The 21,723-nt window shown below is 38.9% G+C and overlaps 1 protein-coding gene across 1 annotated transcript; it reads left to right on the top strand.

The window, feature by feature from the left end:
• Nucleotides 1-5,807: 5,807 nt before the first annotated feature.
• Nucleotides 5,808-17,115, top strand: BAALC (BAALC binder of MAP3K1 and KLF4). Its single transcript, XM_029286362.1, has 3 exons — nucleotides 5,808-5,979; nucleotides 14,625-14,797; nucleotides 16,936-17,115. Exons 1-3 carry the CDS (start codon nucleotides 5,808-5,810, stop codon nucleotides 17,047-17,049), a joined length of 459 nt encoding a protein of 152 aa, XP_029142195.1. The 3' UTR covers nucleotides 17,050-17,115.
• The last annotated feature ends 4,608 nt before the right edge of the window (nucleotides 17,116-21,723 follow it).

Raw genomic sequence — 21,723 nt, 5'->3', positions numbered from 1 at the left:
TGCAGTTGTCAAAAATTCCTACAGTTGGGAATCCCCCCCAACTTTGATCTATGATCTTGTGGGACAGTAAATAACATATCTTAATCTTCTATATGACTTCCTTTCAGGCTTTTTAAAAAAATGCTATCCCTTCTCTGAACTTAACCCTCCTCTCTCAATCTTGCCTTGTAAGACTTTGTTTCCAGTCTCTTTTAAAAAAAGGGGTGAGATGGGTTAAGTTTTCTAGAATCCAGAGCAGCAGAAATTCTGTATTTCAAAATGTTTTCCCCTAGCAAGGTCTTTGGAGAGAAGGAAATTTTAAGATTTTGAGAACGAAGGTTGCTACAAAGGAAAGAACATATGTCAGTGTTTAGAAATATAATCCATTTTATTTGTGTACACAATCCTGACTCACCAGTTGCCAGGCAGTGGCTGTGTGCTGCTAGGCTATTGTGTGGAACAGACATAATGAAAGATTCCACTTTCCGTAAAATAACCTTTCCCTCCCTAAACTGACTCATTAAAATGCTACTAAGAATAGGTCTTTGCATCAATATTGAAACAGGATGGTATCATCTTCATTTCCCTCTTTCCCAGAACATTATTCTGTTGCTCTATCAATGAGGAATAATTGCATTTTTTTCAGAATGGAACTATTGCCAGCATCCTGGAAGTGAAAGGCGTTTTATTACATGCTCATTCCTTTCACACGTCTTATTAAGCCAGAATATGATTGTCTAGTTTCAACTTAGTATGTTGTATGAATCCAAAGGAGAAGTTCAAATTACTGATCTGTGGTTTGTTGGCTGAGTTTAATTGCTTAGTGTGATATATGAACTCAGCCACTTGTTCTAACAGTGTTTCTGTTTGGCTGGCTGGGGAATTCTGGGAGTTGAAGTCCTCACATCTTCAAGCTGCCAAGGTTGAGTAACACTGTACATATTGTAGGTTAGCACAATATTTGAACTTAGCTTGCATATAAGTCTACTCAAATAAGTTTATATCTTATTATAAAAAGCAGCACAATCCTTTATTTGGAATGTAAGTGTGAATCTGAGGTAGAAGATCTCTTAGCCTCCTGAACTACTACTTGGCCTTAGTTAAGCTTTCAATAATTACTTTTTTTTAAGAAGCAGATCCTGAAAATGTTTTGATTGCATTGACACAAAACAAATTACCTAAGTTTCCCTGAACCATGAATAAATGAGTTAACCAGTGATCTGGCACCCCAATGGCCCAAGCTGGTATAACTTTACAAGTTGTCGCCATTTTACTTTCATTTGCAATGGCTGGTTGGTGAAAAGCTCTCCCAATGAATTGGTGGTATTGTGCTGCAGCTTCTCATCTTTGGATGCCTCTGTCTTGAGATTGGAAGGATTAACTTGGTACAGAGTTCTTTCTTTAGCTGGCTTGAGGAGTCCTGGGATTACCTAAAATATTATATTAACTACAGACCAGTTGATTTTGCCCTTCTCTATACTCACTGTTTTATACTCAACCCTTTAATGGGATTTCAACCTACAGGCTTTGTACTTGATGATTTAGCTTTAGAGCTGTTTTGGTCCCATCACTGGTACTTTGCAGGAGGGAGGTCTTACAGAACCTATGGAGGTATCTTTCCTTTTCCCCCTATATGTTCTCATACTAGAGAGAGTTGTGACTCTTATTAATTTGGACTTCATTTTAGAGACCTCAAGACTGCCTGCCTTTTAAGTCACTTGTCACTGTATGATGAGACTGCATTTTTTTCCATTTCTATCTATTCTTGCTTGGATTTACCTTGGGACCAAAAACACTTTAAACTCTTTCCAACTTCATTAAATATATAGGCAGCCTAGGCAATTTCTCCCATTCTCCATTGAGCAAAGGACTTGAGTATCATATTGGAAACAGTTTTGACCATTAAGAGCTAAAATACGTAATTCTAGACAGGGGCCATACAAATGTGTACTTGTTTCTTCTTGGCAAGCTTTGGAAATGTTATTCAAGCAACCTAACACTCTATAGTTGCTAAAAGCAGAGTACAGCATATATACATTCGACAAAGTAGACCACAACCTGCTGCTTAGTAAGCTAGAAAAAGATGGGATAGCGGTAGACAACACCACCACCAGATGGATCTGTAGCTGGCTGACAAACCATACTCAATGAGTAGTCCTCAATGTACTATATCCACATGGATAGAAGTAAGTAGTGGGGTACCACAAGGCTCCGTCTTGGGCCCAGTACTCTTTAATATCTTCATAAATTACTTAGATGAAGAAATAGAAGGGGAACTCATCAAATCTACAGATGACACTAAACTGGCAGGAATAGCCAACAACCCAGAAGACAAGCTCAGGATCCAAAAAGATCTTGACAAACTTGGACAATGGTCCCTATCCAACAAAATGAATTTTAATGTGGAGATAAGCAAAGTTTTACATTTAGGCAGGAAAAATCAAAGGTATAAATACAGATTAGGTGAAACCTGGCTCAAAAATAGCAACTGTGAGAGGGACCTTGGAGTCCTAGTGGATGATCATTTGACTATGAGCCAGCAATATGCAGCAGCAGCCAAGCAAGCTAATACAATGCTGGGTTGTATAAACAGCGGCATAGGATCAAGATTATGCGATGTATTAGTACTGCTTTATAAAACCCTAGTAAGACCACACCTGGATTACTGCAACCAATTTTGGTCATCATATCACAAAAAAGATGTTGAGACTTTGGAAAAAATTCAGAGAAGAGCAACTAAAATGATCAAAGGCCTGAAGACTAAAACATATGAATAATGGCTGCAGGACTTGGGTTTGGCTAGTCTAAAGAAAAGAAGAAATAGGGGAGACATGATAACAGCATTTGAGGGGCTGCCACAAAGAAGAGGGCATCAAACTATTCTCAAAAGCACCAGAGGGCAGGACAAGAAACAATGGTTGGAAACTGACCAAAGAGAATTAAGGTTAAACTTCCTAACAGTGAGGACAATTAAACAGTGGAACAGCTTGCCTGTTTTTAAGAAGAGACTAGACAGTCACTTGTCTGAAATGGTATAGGTTCTCCTGCTTGAGCAAGGGGCTGGACTAGAAGACCTCCAAGGTCCCTTCCAGCTCTATCCTATTCTAAAACAATTCAATGATGGATTTGAACCTGGATTTTCCCAGTTCTACTCAACACTTTAATTATTATATAGCAGCAATTATGGCCAACACAGCATTGGCATGTACAGTAGTGGCCAAAATTGTGGAAACCTTTTGGGAAAAGTGTACATTTGAGGTTTGATGGCTAATAACACCACTTTCTTTTGGAGTAGTACCATACAATGATATATCAGCGGAAAGATAATGTAATCAAGAATGTAATACAACAAAGTTTGTTCACTTATCTGTATTCTATGAAACGTTATAGCCAAATAACCAGAAAAAGGAAGCACAACTTGCTTAGGTTGATATCAGGTAGCTTTCCTTCATCTGATTGTAGCCAATGAGCATGAGTGTTTAGAGAGCCAATCAGGTGTCATCTTGGAGGTCATTGACAAAAAGTAAAAAATAAAAATAAAAAAATGAAATAGCAATTATAATGCCATCTTGTGGCCACAGAACATCAAAGCATGTGGCCAGTGGATCCAGCTAATTTTACTTCCTAGAAGATAGCCCAATCTCACAAGGGATAAATGAAATTAACCTTTTTTTTTCAAAATAAAAAATAATATATTGTTTATATAGCCAACATGCAAGGAGACATTACAAAGTTGTTATTGGAGATTTCTTTCTTTCCCCTGTAAAAATCACAAAGTGTTCATTTTAATTCTTTCACTTGAGACTAAGAAACTTTGCAGAGTAGGATCATCAAACTGCGAAGTGCTTAGTGTTTCTCAACCTTGACAATTTTAAGGCATGTGGACTTCAGCTCCCAGAATTCCACAGCCAGCAATGCTGGCTGTGGAATTCTGGGAGTTGAAGTCCACATGCCTTAAAATTGTCAAGGTTGAGAAACACTGGAAGCCTTAGAGCAGTGATGGCGAACCTTTTAGAGACCAAGTGCCCAAACCGCAACCCAAAATCCACTTATTTATCGCAAAGTGCCAGGGCTGCATCAGCATTGTGGTGCCTTCATGGGGGGGCAGGGAGGCGCCTCTGAGTGCTGCCTCTGGCACGCAAAAACCGGGGGCACAAAAATGGGCCATCGTGCTGCAAGGCGCAAAAACGGCCGTGCCGTGGGGTGCAGATACAAGGCGCTGTACCATGCAAGAACGGGGCAGGGCTAGTGAGTATCACGCAGGCACTAGCCCTGCCCCATTTGCAGCACATGCGTGCTCGTGGCCTTGTGCACGCATGCACGCATGTAAAATGCTTACCCCTCTCTTTTCTTCCAGTCCACCAATCAACAATGGTTGGTGACCTCTGCTCTACCCCCTCTACTCGAGCCTGCTAGCTGGCCGCTTTGCCTCCTTTGTGCTGGGCGGGGCTCCTGCTCCAGGTGGCAGTGGTGGCCTGATGCACCTGCTGTTGGCGGGGGTGGCACGTGTGCCAATAGAGAGGGCTCTGAGTGCTGCCTCTGGCACGCGTGCCATAGGTTCGCCACCATTGCCTTAGAGGAAGAGGAGGAGGAGAAAGAGGATGAGAGGGAAGAGGGGAGAAAGAAGAAGAAAGAAGAGGAAAAAGAAGAAAGAGGAGGAGGAGGAGAGGGAGAAGGGGAAAAAGAAGAAAGCAGAGGAGGAGAGGGAGAAAGGAGGAGGCAAAGAAAGAAGAAGAAAAATATGGAGGAGGAAGAAGAGGAAGGACAACAACAACAACAGGGGCCCTTCCCCCGGCCAAGCGGGGGCTTCTTCAATCCTCCGCTAAGGCGACGAGCCCTCATCCTCCGCCAGCTAGCAGGAGCAGGAGCAGACGAGGGGGAGGCGGAAGAGGGAAACCCGTAAGCAGCGAGGAGGGGGAAGAGGAAGGGAGTGGGGGGGGGGGNTCCAATGCTGCGGCGGCAGTTGTCTCCCAAGCCGCCGCCTGATTTTCCGCCGAGTCGTGGACCAGATCCTCCGGATATGGCCCAAGCTCCGTCAGGAACCTCTCAGGGTCCATCAGTCGCCTGGGACGGAACCATCTAAGCGGTTCCGTCTCCCTGCGGCGAGGGGGAGCGGTCCGGAAGTCCATCCTTACGAGAGAAGTGTTTCTCAACCTTGACCATTTTAAGGCATGTGGACTTCAACTCCCAGAATTCCACAGCCAGCAATGTGGAATTCTGGGAGTTGAAGTCCACATGCCTTAAAATGGTCAAGGTTGAGAAACACTGAATGGAGGAGGAGGAGGAGGAGGAGGAGGAGAAAGAGAATGAGAGGGAAGAGGGGGGAAAGAAGAAGAAAGAAGAGGAAAAAGAAAGAAAGAGGAGGAGGAGGAGAGGGAGAAAGGAGGAGGGAGAAGGGGAAAAAGAAGAAAGAAGAGGAGGAGAGGGAGAAAGGAGGAGGCAAAGAAAGAAGAAGAAAAATATGGAGGAGGAAGAAGAGGAAGGACAACAACAACAGGGGCCCTTCCCCCGGCCAAGCGGAGGCTTCCTCAATCCTCCGCTAAGGCGGCGAGCCCTCATCCTCCGCCAGCGAGCAGGAGCAGGAGCAGACGAGGGGGAGGCGAAAGAGGGAAACCCGTAAGCAGCGGGGAGGGGGAAGAGGGAAGGAGTGGGGGGGGGGCAAGGCAGACGCCAGAAGACTCGGGAGGCAGCGGCAGGCGAAGGGCCATCGGCGGCGAGGCCGAGAGCGCGGAAGGAGGCGAAGGCGAGCGCCCTTGGCAGAGGGTAGCGGAGAAAGGGAGCTGCTGTTGCTGCTGCGCGGAGCCGGCGCTGAGCGGCCGGGGGCCGGGATGGGCTGCGGCGGGAGCCGCGCCGATGCCATCGAGCCGCGCTATTACGAGAGCTGGACCAGGGAGACCGAGTCCACTTGGCTGACCAACACGGACGCCGAGCCTCAGCAGCAGCCGCTGCCCGCCGCCGGCCCGGAGAGCGGCGACGCCGAGGCCGGCCTGAAGGGCCCCGGTGAGTCGGGAAAGCGTGGGGTGGAGGGCCGCCCTTCCGCCGCCACTGCGGCTGGCTGCCAAGCGGGGCGATTGCTCGGAACCCCGCTGTCGCCGCCGACGGGTTCCTCTCCCCCCCCCAATCCCCCGTCTGAGCCCCGGAGCCGAACAGGGATCCTACCTGGAAAAAGCAGGGGGCAGGCTGCAAAAATAGCCGCCGTGCTTTGCATCGCTCCAGGCAAATGCTGGCGTTATTTTGGGACATTCCCATTGCTTGCCTAAGAAAAGTCCTGGCTCTGCTGCCTTGGCGGCAGTTTAGACAAGGAATCCGAGTTTCCCTCTTTGGGACGCTGTTTTCAGAGCTGTCTCAGGGCAGCAGAGGTACTTTTCTTGTTGGCCTTCAGATGTTGTGGGAATCTTCACTGGAAGCTTTCAAGAAGAGACTGGATTGCCTGGGTCTCCTGCTTTGGCAGGGGGGTTGGACTAGATAACAGACAAGGTCCCTTCCAACTCTTGTTATTCTAATTCCAATTCTTTTCTTCCAGAAAGGAGGGGAAAAATTGGTGGCAGCCTACCTTGACTGCACATGCTTGCCTGGGGTTAACTTAGCTATAATTTACTTAGTGCAATTTTGGGGTTTCTTGTGATACAGCTATAAATTCTTTGCACATTTGCCAATTGGATTTAATGCTAGGCCAGTATTTTCTCAACCTTGGCAATTTTAAGAAGTGTGGACTTCAACTCCCCAAATTTCCCAGCCAGTAATGCTAACTGGGGAATTCTGGGAGGCGAAGTCCACACCTCTTAAAATTGCTAAGGCTGAGAAACATTCTTAGCTAAAGTATGGTTGACTAGATTGCAAATTAGCATATAATATAAACACAGTCACAGCTGATATATGTTATATAGCTTGGGAACAGCGTGTATATCTAACTTTTATGTTTATATCTCTCTATCCCTATCACTGGGAACCTTGAGAATTGTGAATAAAGTCATTCATCTATTTGAAACCCTTACGATGCAAGCTGTGTGCAAGATAGTATCAACTCTTCACCACCACAACACAATTAGCAATTTTTCTGAGGCCACTTTCAAATGAGTGCTAGTGGTTGTATAAAATAACCTCTATTCTGTAAAAGTAATGTTTGTAGCTAAGATAAAAATACTACACTGAGGTCAGATACTGTAGAGTAGAGTAGAAACTGGAAGGATCTTCTAGTCCAGCCCCCTGCTCAAGCAGGAGGATCTTTACCATCTCAGACAGGTGATTGTCCAGTCTCTTTCCAGCGATGGAGCGCCCATGATTTCAGGGAGTAAGCTGTTCCACTGATAGTTTCAGAGCTATACTACTGGTATGAACTTGTAGCTGAAATCCAGCATAAACTATGAAATATTATTAAAACTTGCTCAATACAAGGACAATTTCCCTCACTTATATTTCACTAATATGCAACATATAGCCTGTCCCCAAAGAGTATCTTGCCTTTAGAATGAGCCCATACTTGTGATTTTCTTTGTACTGCTTTTTTAAAAACTTTAATATCACCTATAGGTAGTCCACAACTTATGACTGATCACTTAGTGACTGTTTGAAGATACAATACCCAAAAGATATTTATGACCTGGATCCAAAATTCCAATGCCCCCCATCACATGTCTGTATTTTGGGCATCTGGCAACCAGCATACATTAATGGCTGTTTGCAGCATCCCTTGGTCACATGACTGCAATTTTTGATGTTTTTGCTCAAAACTAAGATATACTTCTGATTTCCAGCAAAAATGCCACAGGACAAACAATGGATTCATTTAAAGTCTGTTGCAAAAAATGTAATTGTCAGGTCCAGTTATGGTCATAAGTTGAAGACTACCCATATAATATTTTTAAAGCATAATTCTGAATATTATTAAATCTTCACTAAAGGACACAAACTCTCTGCATTTCTATCCCAAATAACAATTTTCTGAAATGGCAAGATGCCCTGTTTTCATATTGTTAAAGTATTGTCATTGCTTATGTAAGGATACAAGGACATGCTGAAAAGATATTTCAGAATATAAATAGATATTTTACCAAGCAGTTGCGTAATGTAGAAAAAGTTAATATTTTCATAGGACATGAAATATGGTGGAGTGGCAAAAGTGTTTTGATTGAGAAAGTGTATATGTATCATGAGAACAAGGATCACAAAAAAAGACTAACAATTTGTTCAAAATAAAAAGTGTTCCTTAGCAGTACTTTAAAAAAAACTATTCAAGATCCCAAATGTTCATCACATTATAAGATAAATTTTAGGTGGGATGTCTGATTTGGATTCCAAAGTTTCACTTACGTTGTAAAAGTGTCTAGGATTTTGGAAGTTTATTAGATGACTCCTGTAAGAAGCTGAAATAAGTATGAAAATGCATTATGAATCCCTATTAAGAGTTTTCACTCCATGCCAAAAACCGTCCCACTGAATTGTGTAGCATAAAATAATCTGGCTGACTTTCCACATTTGACTGTTTTGTGACAAAAGTTTCCATAAAAACGCAGTCTGAAGTTGTTTCCTTGCAATTTTTTCATGTGAAAATTCACGTCTCATGTACCCAAAGAGAACCAGATAAGGACAGATAAACACATCTGAACATCTTTAGATACTTCTTTTGGCTTCATTTTCTTTGTTCCCCAATTGTTGTTTCTTGCTTATGCATTGAGGATTACTGCTGAGCTGTGATCAAATCTGACATATTGGAAGAATATGATCTATTGACATGCTTGAAAAATGTTTTATTCATTTGGCTTAGTCCACAATACCACCTTTGTAAAGCTTGTTTGGTTTGAAGTATTCTGCTTTCTTACATTAACTTTTAGCACCAGAGATAGGATTGTATTTTTTCTCTCTATTGTAGATAGGCCAGAGAGAAATACAAATCTGCCGTAATCAGAAAAGGGGTCCTTTGTAGGAAACATTTTTATGCGATCCTTTGAAATAATCTCAATCTGTTTGGTTTTCCAACAAATATCTGTATATTAATCCCTAAAATTTAGAAATTTAGAAATTTAATACAAATAATAAAAGTAGAATTGGATTTTTTTTTCTTTTTGTGGACATATTAGTCTTTTGTGAGCATGTATGTCATAATGACGTACAATGTTGCTGTATATATCAAATAATGTTCTTTCTTCACCATTTTGGTTGTCAGTCTAAAGTAGTGTTCTGCCTGGCCTGGAAAAACACTTTTATTGTTCCAGAAGACAGAATATAAAGGATGGTCTGAATATCCTGAACAATCAATAACATCTCCTGTCTGCTTTTGTAGCTACTGCTATCACTTGCTAAAAGTAATATTGACTTTAATTTCTCCAGAAGACTCTTCAGAACCAAGAAACAAAACAAACATTGAAAGAGATATATTACCTTTATCAAAAGCTTTTGTTTTGTACAGGGAACCTGAACAGATGGTTATCTTAACTTGGCCTGATAAAATGAAAAATGCACAAAAGTGGTAGATGTAATCATTAAAATAGGCTGCAAACATTCTTACTGTAATCTTCCTGATTATGGCCAACATCGCTTTTCATTTGGTTGATAGCAATCTGCTGAGATATCTAGAAATATGACCACTTTGCTGTGCGTAATGTGCATACAGTATACAGGTTGATAATTGAAAATATATATTATTGGCTTGCTTTCTTAGATACCCCACTGAACTTATACTCCAGCTCAAAATCACCCAAAGCAATTTGAACTGGTGAATAACAGTATGTACTAAGCATTACATAACTTTGGAGGCCAACCAGTCAAATCTGGTGCCTAATACAGAAATCCACTGCTATGTTATCCCCAATGGGATGCTTAAACTTCTCTAGCAAAGAAGAGTACACCCTTTCTCAAGGAAGATTTTTGGGAGAACAGCTCTTATCATTAGAGTTTTCCTGATACCCAATTGAAATTTACTTCCTTGTAACTTAAGCCATTTTTTTCTTTTCTGAAACATCTTGGAAGAATTGTATCGTATCTTCTTGAAGACAGCTACTATGACTCCACAATCTTTTCCAAGCTAAATATATCCAACAGCTTCAACTGTTCCTCATAAATTTTTCTTTCCAGGTTGTTCTTCTTTGGACACTTTCCAGTTTATCAACATCCTTCCTAAAATTTGGTGCACAGAAGTGGACACAATATTATAGGTGAGGTCTGAGCAATATTTTAGATGTAGGATAGAAAGGAATAATGATTTTTCTTGATCTTGACACTGCTGTTGATGGAGCCTAAGATTTGCATTTTCTTTTTCTTTTTGCTGTTGTGTCACTGTTGGCTAACAGTTTATTATTCACCAAGATACTCAGATCCTTTTTCTAGGTACCCAGCATGGTTCCCCCCATCCTATACTCATATCTTTGATTTTTTTCTATCCAAAGACCAGTATACATTTATCTTGATTGAAATTTATCTTATCTGCCCATTGTCTCAGCTTGTCAATATATTGTCCTTTGTGTCATCTGCAAATTTGATAATATTTTCTAATCCTTCATCTATGCCCTTTATAAATATGGTGAACAGCACAGAGCCTAAAATGGTATCCTATTTGACATTTGCCTTCAACCTGACATAGAGCTAGTGACATATCCTTGTTGGGATGATTATTCAAACAGCTTTATATCTGTCTAATGACAGCATAGGCCAGCCCCATTTGTTCTTAAAACAGTTGGAATGCCTAGCGACACTCTGACTTTCATTTGCCAGTATCTTTTTTTTTTTTTGCACAAGGATTCTAGACCACTCAATGCATTCTAAAAAACGATAGAAGAATGCTAGGCCCATCCTCACTATGCAACATATTCATCCACCAGGAAGATGAGAGAAATCACAGAAAAGGGAAACTAGCTAGACATAGTAATACAGCTTTTCACCAGGATGAAGTTGAGGACAACAGTCATCTGAGGGAGGGCTGGAGAAGACAAAACATGTAAAAGATATGAGAATTGTCTAAACCCAGGCAGAAAAAGCAAAGCACACTAAGTACTTGTTACTTGAAGTGCTTCTTACTGTAATTAAGTTTTAATGGCACCTAGAGTACTTTTATAGTTATTGGATTCTAAATGTGTTTTGAATCCCTTGAAGAAAGCAGATCCCTGATTCTAATCATCTTGATTTTTTTCTCTCTTTCTCTTATGACCTTGGGATTATTTATTGTAAATTGGATCTTTCTTCTCAGCTGTCCCCTGGGAGTCATTTCAAAAGCTGCTCCTGTATGTTTTTTGAGAGGTTTTCATTCAATGAGCCAATTATTCAGGTGGTTTTTATTTTCTGTTATTTTCAGATGGAAAATGAAATAGGTACCAGTAACAAATGGCCTATGGTGGATGCTGATAATTTTCCCTGAGGCGTCCTGTTGGGTTTCGATTAGAGCAGAGCTATAAATTAGGTTAGATAAATGACATAAGATTGTAGAGTGCATCTTTTTGCTGCAATAAAACCACATGATAACAAGCTGATTTATCAGCTCCATTGTAATAATGTATTTTAGCCCTGTCATCTCCCAAACAGTGCTAGTAATCATGTCTTCTTTACTTTTGATTTGCTGTTTTTGTTCTGGAGTACTGCTAGTTCTAGTTTGCACTAAGTGCTTTCTTGCTTCTAGTGTATTGCCCCAGCATATTTGCTTTGCAGCAAATGATTCTTTATCTATACTTCTGTCTAAAATGTATTTCTGTTGACTTATAGCAAGTAACTGGGTTGTACATTGAGATTCATTGGCAATAGGCAAACTCTACAAAGATAGCCATTTCTCCCCTTAATTGCTGAACATCTTTTGCAAGTATAAACTTTGATTTGTTCTCTAACCTCTTTGTGGAAGCTTTTTATAATTGAAGTGCCACTATGGCAGAAGATTGCAGGGGTGAGTTAATTACTTTTTGTTATGAACGTAAGTAATGTGGGAAATATGTCACATAAAGGAAATTAATGATCCTTTACCTACTATGCCCTGGCTATTTACATCTTTAAGCGATCAGTAACTGAGCAAAATCACTTCTAATTCAGTTGAACCATTTCAGTTTAAGACAGATGTGGGTTTCACAACTTAACTGCTAACCTATTCTCATCTGCAGCACATAGAATATGTGCCTTGCAATATTCCCATTATTATCAGTGGTGGGATTCAAATATGTGAACAACTGGTTCTCTGTGTGGATGCCACTTCCGGAAGTCCATTCTGGGCCTGGGCAACAAAAAATTAACTACTGGTTCTGCCGAACTGGCTGAATCTTACCACTGTATATTATGTAATATTCCTTTATCTAGGTTTGTCATTAAAAAACATCCCCAAACAATTGGCAAATCCAACAAAAATGAGAAACATGAACAGTGACCAGATCTTCGTTGCATTCTTCTCTACAGTTAGCATTTTTCTGTTTTGACTTTAATTAATATAACAGAGAGGAAAGAAAAAGAAAACATAATTAACATAGTGAAGGGAGAAAAAACCCTAAAGCAATTACCTCAAGATAAATTGTGTACCTAAGGGTTTCTTGTGCATAAGTATTTCTACAAGAAGGCAGATATGATATAGTTGCTATTACTGACACCTGATGAGATGAAACTCATGACTGGAATGAACTGATGGAAGGATATAAACTATTCAAAAGAAACAGACCCAACAAAAGAGGAGGTGGAGTTGCATTATATATAAAAGATCACTACATCTCTACAGAAATACACAAAACCAAGGATGAAAACCTCCTAGAATCCATATGGGTCAATATAAAAGGAAAAAAGAATGACATTGCTATAGGAGTATACTACAGGCCACCCAACCAAGCAGAAGAAATAGATGAACTCTTTGCTAATCAATTAACAAATGTATGTAGGAAACATACCACAGTAGTAATGGGAGACTTTAACTACCCTGATATCAACTGGGAGACAAACTCTGCAGCAAACAAGAGATTGAACAGATTCCTAACCAACTTAGTTGACAACTTTGTCACCCAAAAGGTAGAGGAGGAAACTAGAGGAAAAGCTATACTAGATCAATTTCTTACTAATAGAGAAGTGATAGAGGGAATTGAAATTGCTGGAACCTTGGGCAAGAGTGACCAACCAGTGTCCTAAACTTTAAAAGAGCTGATTTTAACAAACTCAGAGAGAGTCTAAGCAAAATTTCATGGATAAAAATCCTAAAGGGGAAAACAACTCAAGAAGCGTAGGAAACACTGAAAAATACAATCATAAAAGCCCAGTCCAACACAATACCACTAAGAAAGAAAAACAAGAAATCTTTGTTCCTTGTGTACTGATTGTTGCTATAGCAGATTTTGATCACAAAGCTCACGCTTTCATGATCTTTTGACTTTCCTTGTATTCTTGAGCATAATGATTTGATTGTATTTATTTCCTGGATATATCTCCATGTTTTGTCAATTGTATTCTGCCCCTCTGGTCACATATTTCATGAAAAAACATTTGAAACTCTGTCCATTTCTTCTCCAGTTTTTGCATGGTGTTCTCCATGTTAATGTCAAAGCTATTTGATCAATACCTATTTGACTGCAAATTGCTGATCTTTTTTGTTGACCAAGCAGATAAATAAACCTGGTGTGCTACAAAAGGATCCTCATTTTTTTGTAATGCACAGGGACAAAGTTAGACTTTTGTATCAATTTGTTGTTTTTACGAATTGTTCTATTGTCTTTTCTTTTAAATAACAGTACAGGTAGTCCTCGACTTACAACCATTCATTTGGTTTGAATGGTGACCATTTGAAGTTACAATGGCATTGAAAAAAGTGATTTATGACCAGTTTTCACACTTATGACTGTTGCAGCATTCCCATGATCATATGATCAACATTTGGGTGCTTGACAATAGGCATATATTATCATGTGATCACCCTTTGTAACCTACCAGGCTAGATTCTGAAAAGCAAAGTCAATATGGGAAGCCAGATTCGCTTAATGACCACACAATTCACTTAACAACTGCAGTGATTCACTTAACTGTGGCAAAAAAGATCACAAAATGGGGCAAACTCACTTAACTGCCTTGCTTGGCAATGGAAACTTTGGGCTGAGTTATGGTTATAGATCAAGAACTATCCTGTATTGTTTTGCCTGTATTCTTTCCAAGCCCTTCAACAGTGTTGGAGCATGGATGGCATATATCTACATATTGAAAAGGCCGCTGCCTTTTGCAAGAGTTGTTCCTATTTTCAGGGTGTACAGAATGGCCCTCAGTGTTTACTCTGAGACTTTAAAATCTGCTTTCACTGCTGTGGACATGTCCGATTTCTACCAGCAAACCATCCTTCTGTTCCAAACACGAAGTTTATTTCTGTTGCTGTGTGAAGTGCTAACCGTCACAAGTTTGGCATCACAAGGTGTTTTTTTCCCCCCAAATACCCTAGAATTTCAGGATCTCACATAGCTAAGTCATTTCTTATCATTTGCTAAAAGTTAATAGGCAAATATCTATGCAAACTCTTGGTGTCTACATATGAAGGGGAGAAGAGGTATAAGAATATGTAAATGTAATATAATGGATCTTATGTTAAAACTATCACAGACAAAACAGCATTCTATAAAACAAAATAATTTTGTCAATTTCCTTTTCAGCTGAAAAAATACTATATGTAAAGTAGTAACAAATATTTTGGCTTTCACTCTGCAATTTTGTGTTTTCAGGAATTTTGGAGGACAGCAAATCAACCCAGACCTGCATGGCAAAGTCTTCAATTTCAAGTGGCGTGGCTATTCCAGAAAAAAGAACTCATTGTGCTACACAGTGTGCAAAACTATCAACTCACACCACTGGAAATGCAGCCCAGAAACCACAAAATAGCTTTAAAGCCTCAGAGGTGAGTGTAGGATTACATTCTGTTTATGTGGTGAAATATTAATTGTACAGAATCTAAACCAAATTCAAGGGCTTCTTGACCACCCTCACTGCTATTCCACTATTGCGTTTAAAAACACTTGTGAATTCTAAAGGTAAAACAATTTTGCCATTAGGTACTTTGTGATGTGGTCTGATGTTGCTATAGCAACTAGATTGAGAGAGTAGAGATGGCAAGTTCTAAACAACACAGATGGGAAATCACAAGGTCCAGGAGCAGGATCCCAAACCTTTTAAGAGCAGGGAGTCAAGGATGAGAAGAGAATGATGACTGGCTTGAGGCCAGGAGCTGGGAGGCAAAATGAAGCAAAAATTTCTGCCAATGCAAACATTGGCACAAATACATCAACAAAGTCCTTAGAGCTATAGTCATTTGCAAAACCCACCACCTTTATTGCAGCTGATAATCAACCGATGCAGAGCAAAAAATAGTCTTAGCTCCATGAAACAGGTGACAGTGTGGCATCAGAATGAATCTTCAGATGATGCAGAAGGGCCTTTAATCAAATGCAATTAAACTCTACAGCATTTCTGCAGTTATAAGGAAAAAAGTTTTCAGCTAGGCATTTCTCTCTCTCCATTGGTACAATTATCCTTTATGTTCAGATCTTCTCAGGTTGAAGGAGGCAAAGTAAGGTTAATTTCCCCCATCATTATAGGGAAGTTGGAATAGACAGATTCATTTAGAATTAATTTGTATAAAAATTATGTTTTTGTCTTCAGAGGACTAAACAGCAAAGCCTTGTCACGCATGTTTTCAGGGAGTGAGAATATAGGGTGATTTTAAATGTGATGAAATGCTGAGCCATTCCAATTTCTAAGAATGGTATTGTGCAGTGTATCTTTGAGATTATTGAAGCAAGGGTGGGGGGGAATGTTATTTATTCTCCCCATAAACAATTCCCATTTATAAGTATTGATTGCTCTTTTACCATCTTATATAGATATTTATTGAGAGCAACGAAGATAGCAGGAAAGCAAATAATATGAGGAATGCTTGAAGCCATTGAATGTGTTTAATCTGGAGAAGAAAGGCTGTGAAAAGACATGATAATTGTCTTCTACTATATTCTTACTATACTCCTCCTCTCTGAAGGATTGTCATATAAAACACTGAGGAATTCTTCAGAGCTGTTTGAGAAGACAAAGCAAGAAATAATAGGATTTACATAATCTATTATTTTTACATAATATGTAAGTAGATTGCAGTTAAGACATTAAGCAGTATGTTCTAATAGTAACAGTTGTTCATCAGTCAACCAAACTGCTTGTGAGGAAGTGATTGGCCTTCACTGAAGATGATTTAAAAAGCCAGTTAGTCATCTTTGAGGTATCACATATAGGTAGTCCTCAACTTACAACAGTTCATTTAGTGATGGTTCGCAGTTAAAATGGCACTGAAAAAGTGACGATCGTTTTTCACACTTACAACTATTGCAGTATCCCGATTGTCACATGAGCAAAATTCAGATGCTTGGCAACTGACTCATATTTATGACCATTGCAGTGACCTGGGGTTATGTGATCATCTTTTGCAACCTTCTGACAAAGTCAATGGGAAAATCAGATTCACTTAATAACCGTGTTACTAATTTAATAAGTGCAGTGATTCATTTAACAACTGTGGCAAGGTCGTAAGATGGGGCAAAACTCACTTAACAAATATCTCACTTAGCAACACAAATTTTGGACTCAATTGTGGTTGTAAGTCGAGGACTACCCATAGTAGTACTGCAATGAGCTAGACTAGGTGATCTTCAAGGTCCCTGGTAACTCTTAACATTCTGTGATTGTTTTCTGAACTAAAAAGCTCCAGATCTTTTATAACTTTCATTCTCCCATGGCCACTGGGAGAATTGTCCTTTTGCTTTAGGTTTGATTTTCCCAAATTTTGAGCTGAAATAATTACATTAATAGGTTATGATACCTAATTTAAGACTACAACCTAGGGATTGATCAAGTTCTAGTGCTAATAGAATAGTATTTAATCAGTCTCTTTTTTAAAACTGTTCTCCAATCTTGTTTTTCTGTTTAAGAGATTTACTTCTACAAAACATATTCTAAGCATACATTATATTTTATAAACTCCTTTTCAAACAGGTTAAATGGGACAAGAAAAGAACCACAAAAGAAGTTAGTAGTAACACTTCCAAAACAGACAAATACAAACAAATAAATAGCAACAGAAGAGTTGCAAAGAACGGTATCAATTAAGGAAGCACTGAAAAAAGGTGAATGAATTTTGCAATATCTTGCTGCACTTTACCTGACTGCGCAATGCAGGGATCTGGAATTTCAACATTGACATTATGCTGAATGTGGCGGACAACTGATGCTGAGTGCCTTTGGAAAAATGGTAGACTTTATTAGCTCTGCAGTTCTGCCAGCATTGGAAGCTTTGATACTTGTTCTTGTTTTCTGTGCTTGATGAGCTTGGCCACCAATTAGGAAGTAACCGGTTTGATTTTTACTTTGCCAGTAACTAAGTAAGTAACTTAAGGTAACTTAAGTTAATTTCCTGTGAAGAGAAATGTAAATTGAAAAGCTTCTCAGAAATTAGGGCTTCATGCAACATAAATTTTTAGATGCATGAAAGCTGTTCATTCATACAATCAGGTATTGATTGATTGATGGACTGATTCATTATGTGCCATCAAGACAGTGTGGACTCTTAGAGATCACAAAGACAGATTTCCCCCAGGATGATCTGTTCCAGGCCTGGCTCTTCAGTTCTTCTGGTGGTGCAAAGTTATCATTTAGATTAATTCAATTTAAATATGAAATGTATATAATCTGAAACCAAAATGTGATCACAGCAATCACTGTGTGCAAAATAGCACCCTGAACGATCCTGTCATTAATGTACTGAGATACCACAAGGGAGTTCTACTATTACAGATAACTTGCTGCTACCTAAAATACATGGCCAAAATTTGTGTCACTGTAGATAATTGTGCGATAGGTGTAAAACATTTAAGAATGCAGTATGCTGTTTGGCAAATAGGAAGTTTGCACTGGGTTGTTGTATTATAGCAGTTGATGGTACTTGCTCATTTTTGGGGAAAGTCAATTCCTTTTGCCAATGTGCCACAATATGATGTGTGCCACACAATGTGTCACACAGGACAGGCCTAATTCAACTGTCAGTCTCTCTGACAGCTGCCTAAAACCCAAAGTGATCTTTCCTAAGAATAATTCTCATAAAGTTCTCTAGCATGAAAGGAAAAGAAAGAATTGCAACAAACTGAATTATATTCAAAGTAGAAATAACCTGTATCCACAAACATTAGGGTGGACATTTTCTGATTTTCTTTCTATGTTTCTATGATTCAGCAAGGAGGTGGTCTCTGCACTGATAATGAGTAACATTTCATGTGAACATGTGATCAGAGCTCAGCTTTGATACTATTTTGATAATATAAAGCCTGATTGAAAGTCTGAATTTCACATTGGCCTTTCATTTATCTCTGGTGAAAGTCATGCTGCTATATAATAGTAAAATTATGCCAAATTCATTGTTTATTTATTTACTGTTTTTGTAAAGCTACACAATTCAAAACGAACTCTGAGTGCCATATAAGATTTAAAAGAGATTTTAAAAATTGACCAAATATGACAACAACATAGAAAAATAAGTTTGGATTTCACTTGAAGGACCTAGGGCGACTGATGTAAAATGCTTAATAGTGATAGAAGGTATTTTTGATGGTCATAGCAGGAAAAAAATAAGCTTTAGGATGAAATTACATGTGACAGTATAAGGGAAGTGCATTTTTCATGAACTTCCATTTTTCATATTTGCATAATATACATTTCCCAAAGTGTTTTAAATCCTGCCCTTGTGGTAAAAAAATACTTTTTTGTGTACTGTACACTTAATAAGAGCTTCAAATGCGGGGGGATTATCTCTTGATTGTGTCTTTTTAAAAGAGAAAAATTGTATATGCTATATTGGAGTCTCTAATTTTAATGGAGAAGCAGAGCTGTTTTAAATCAGGACTAAAATTTCCAAGCAGAATTCTTTTTGATGGGTTACTAAATCTATAAATTAATAAAATATAAATCAGTAAACAAATTAAGTGACTAGATTACTGGAGAGAGTCAAAGCTGAACAATTATCAATGTATTGAATGAGAACCTTAATTACCAGAGACATTTTGAAAATGTAACTTGAAAAATATGTACTATTAAAAGAAATTGCTTAATACAGAAATCCAGTGTTTGAAATCTATATTCAGATTTTAGTCTTAATTATAGCAGTGTAGGATTGCATAAATGAAAATAATCTTCAAATCATTCTTGGCATTATTTAGTATTACACCCAAGCTTTAATTCAAATGGTGTGAGTGTGTAATATACATAATTAGAAAGGAGTCCTGATGCTTCAATAGAGTTTGCACTCAGCATGCATTGCTATTTTCATTTCCCTAGGAATAAGTCTCAGTTGCTTCTGAGCAAGTATACAGTGTTTGGTTTTGTATAGATCATTTTCTAACTTAGACTGCAATCTGTTCACAGGTAAACCTCTTAAGTCTCATTAATTTTAGTAACCTATTTATCAGACCTTGAATTCAGGAACAAATGGTGTACTACCCTCTGTGGAGGCCTCCAAAATTAACTGAACATAAGAGAGAGAGCTGCCAATTGCACACTCCATAATCACAATATTAACATACTCAATACTCTTATGTCTGCTCTTTCCATTGGGGCATCTAAATGCCTGTCTGTCTGTGTATGCCTGGGTATATGCATACAGGTTCTCTGTTGATCAAAAATCTTGCATCATTAAGTTTTATGCACACAAGGAAAATTTATACATAAAACCTATGCTACAAATCTGAAGTGAAACTGCTTTTGAATGCCTAGACCAGTGATGGCGAACCTTTTAGAGACTGAATGCCCAAACTGCAACCCAAAACTGACTTATGCATTGTCGAGTGCCGGGTGAGTGTGGCCCATTGGCTGGGTGTGGCCAATTGGGTGGGCATGGCTGCGGTGGTAATGGCAGACTGGGTGGGACTAAAAAGTTCAATCAATCAATTCCAACTTTGCAAGATCTTTTTTTTCCCGCGAGAAGTTGAAATTGACTGATTGAACCTTTTCTTTTTTTTGCACATGGCGGCGGAGGTCTAAAGTGAAAAGGTTTTATAAAACCCAGCTGAAGGCCTAGGACTGGGGCGATGGCGCGTGTGCCCACAGAGAGGGCTCTGAGTGCCACCTCTGGCACCCGTGCCATAGGTTCGCCACCACTGGCCTAGACTTATGTACCCCCAATGCATTGCTCCCTCCCTTTACCCCATATCACCCAAATTTAAATCCTACGTAAGTTTAATCTTGCAAACTTGAAGATGTGGACTTCAGTTCCCACAACTACCCAGCATATTGGCTGGAGAATTTTTGGGAGTTGTAATCCGCAGATTTTCTAGTTGCAAAGGTTGAGAGACGCTGGGCTAGAACTCTATACATTTCATGAATTGAGTTACAATCCACAAAAGCTTACGCCTTTGTCAGAAAACGAATTTGTCAGAAAACATGCTACTAGATTCCTAGTATAAGGATGGTGGTATTGTCTGGTGAAGAAATGATCAAATAATTGTTTTATTTAATATAAGAGTTATATCACTTTGATTCAGCCTTCTGGATATATTGGAATACAAACTCCCATCATCTAAGTTAGCCTTGTCCTTTAGCCACGTTAGCTGGGAACAATGAGGTGTGTATTCTAATATATTTGAAGGGTATTTGGTTGAGAAAGAATGCTAAGGCAGTAAAAGTGGCATGTTATGTGAGTCACAAAATATTTTTAAAATGAGCAATTTTAATACCTGTTAAGTGATCATAGCAGTCTTTAAGTAGCCTCCAGGAAGACTGTCATTCAAAACTAATCATTTGAGTTTCCTGGCTTGCACTCCTTTTTAAAACACATTCTTGATTGTAAATAACATTCTTTTTATATCAGCATTTAAGTGACCAGTGTTAAGTACATACCTGTAAGACTGTCAAAGGATCTATGACAAATTCCAGAGTTTGAAAGTTAAATACAATCAACTCTTCAAAAGTACTCTCGGTTCTAGAAAGAACTTCGAGTGCAATCAGTGAATGGGATCACACATAATGCTAAGTCTGGGTTTATTCATTAAATCGCAACAAATTATAAAATATAATTTCTGAATGCATATGTGTTAAACAGAAGTTCAAACAAAATAATGTACAGTTCAGTATTATTAATGTCTCAGATGAAGAATTAATCCAAAATACAGTTTGTTAAGATAACAGAAACTAGGTTCCAAAATAAGGAAAGAATAAATGATTGGGCTTAACTAATCTGACTTTATCTAAGGGCCATTCTTGTCAGTTTATAGTTAGTTTAAAAGGACATCAGTCATTATCTTAATGCCATTTGGTTCTACAAACTGCAAGATGTTGTCAAAGAAAATGCAGATGGTCAAATCTTAGGCTGACACAACTCAATATTTATGCTACGCTTCAAAAAAAGGACTTTTGGAGACAATAGATTTCTGCTGTTTCACACAATTTGAAATAATTAGTTTGTTCAGTCACACAAATTCAAACAATTTCCTTTCTAGAGTCAGAATTAATTACAACTGACCTAGCAGAACAGCAGGTGGTCCACAGCAAATTTTATTTTTACTGCAATTCAACTAATGTGGAATTTTAGTCAGTCCCACTAAAACAAGACTGATTTCCCACAGCTTCTTATTACTTCTGTTTCAGCAACACACTGATTCAGTGAGAAATTATAAGTAGAAAACATGGCCTTTTCCAAGCTCATTTGGAGATACATGTATAAAACTATAACCCTTCATATAATATGTTTAGATCCTGACAAGTTAAGAAAACAGTTGGAAGGTGTATTTTTTCTGTGTT

This window comes from Protobothrops mucrosquamatus, unplaced genomic scaffold (assembly GCF_001527695.2).
Source record: "Protobothrops mucrosquamatus isolate PMUCROS unplaced genomic scaffold, P.Mucros_1.0 scaffold3438, whole genome shotgun sequence".
Lineage (NCBI taxonomy): Eukaryota > Metazoa > Chordata > Lepidosauria > Squamata > Viperidae > Protobothrops > Protobothrops mucrosquamatus.
This window is presented reverse-complemented; position numbering and strand designations above follow the sequence as displayed.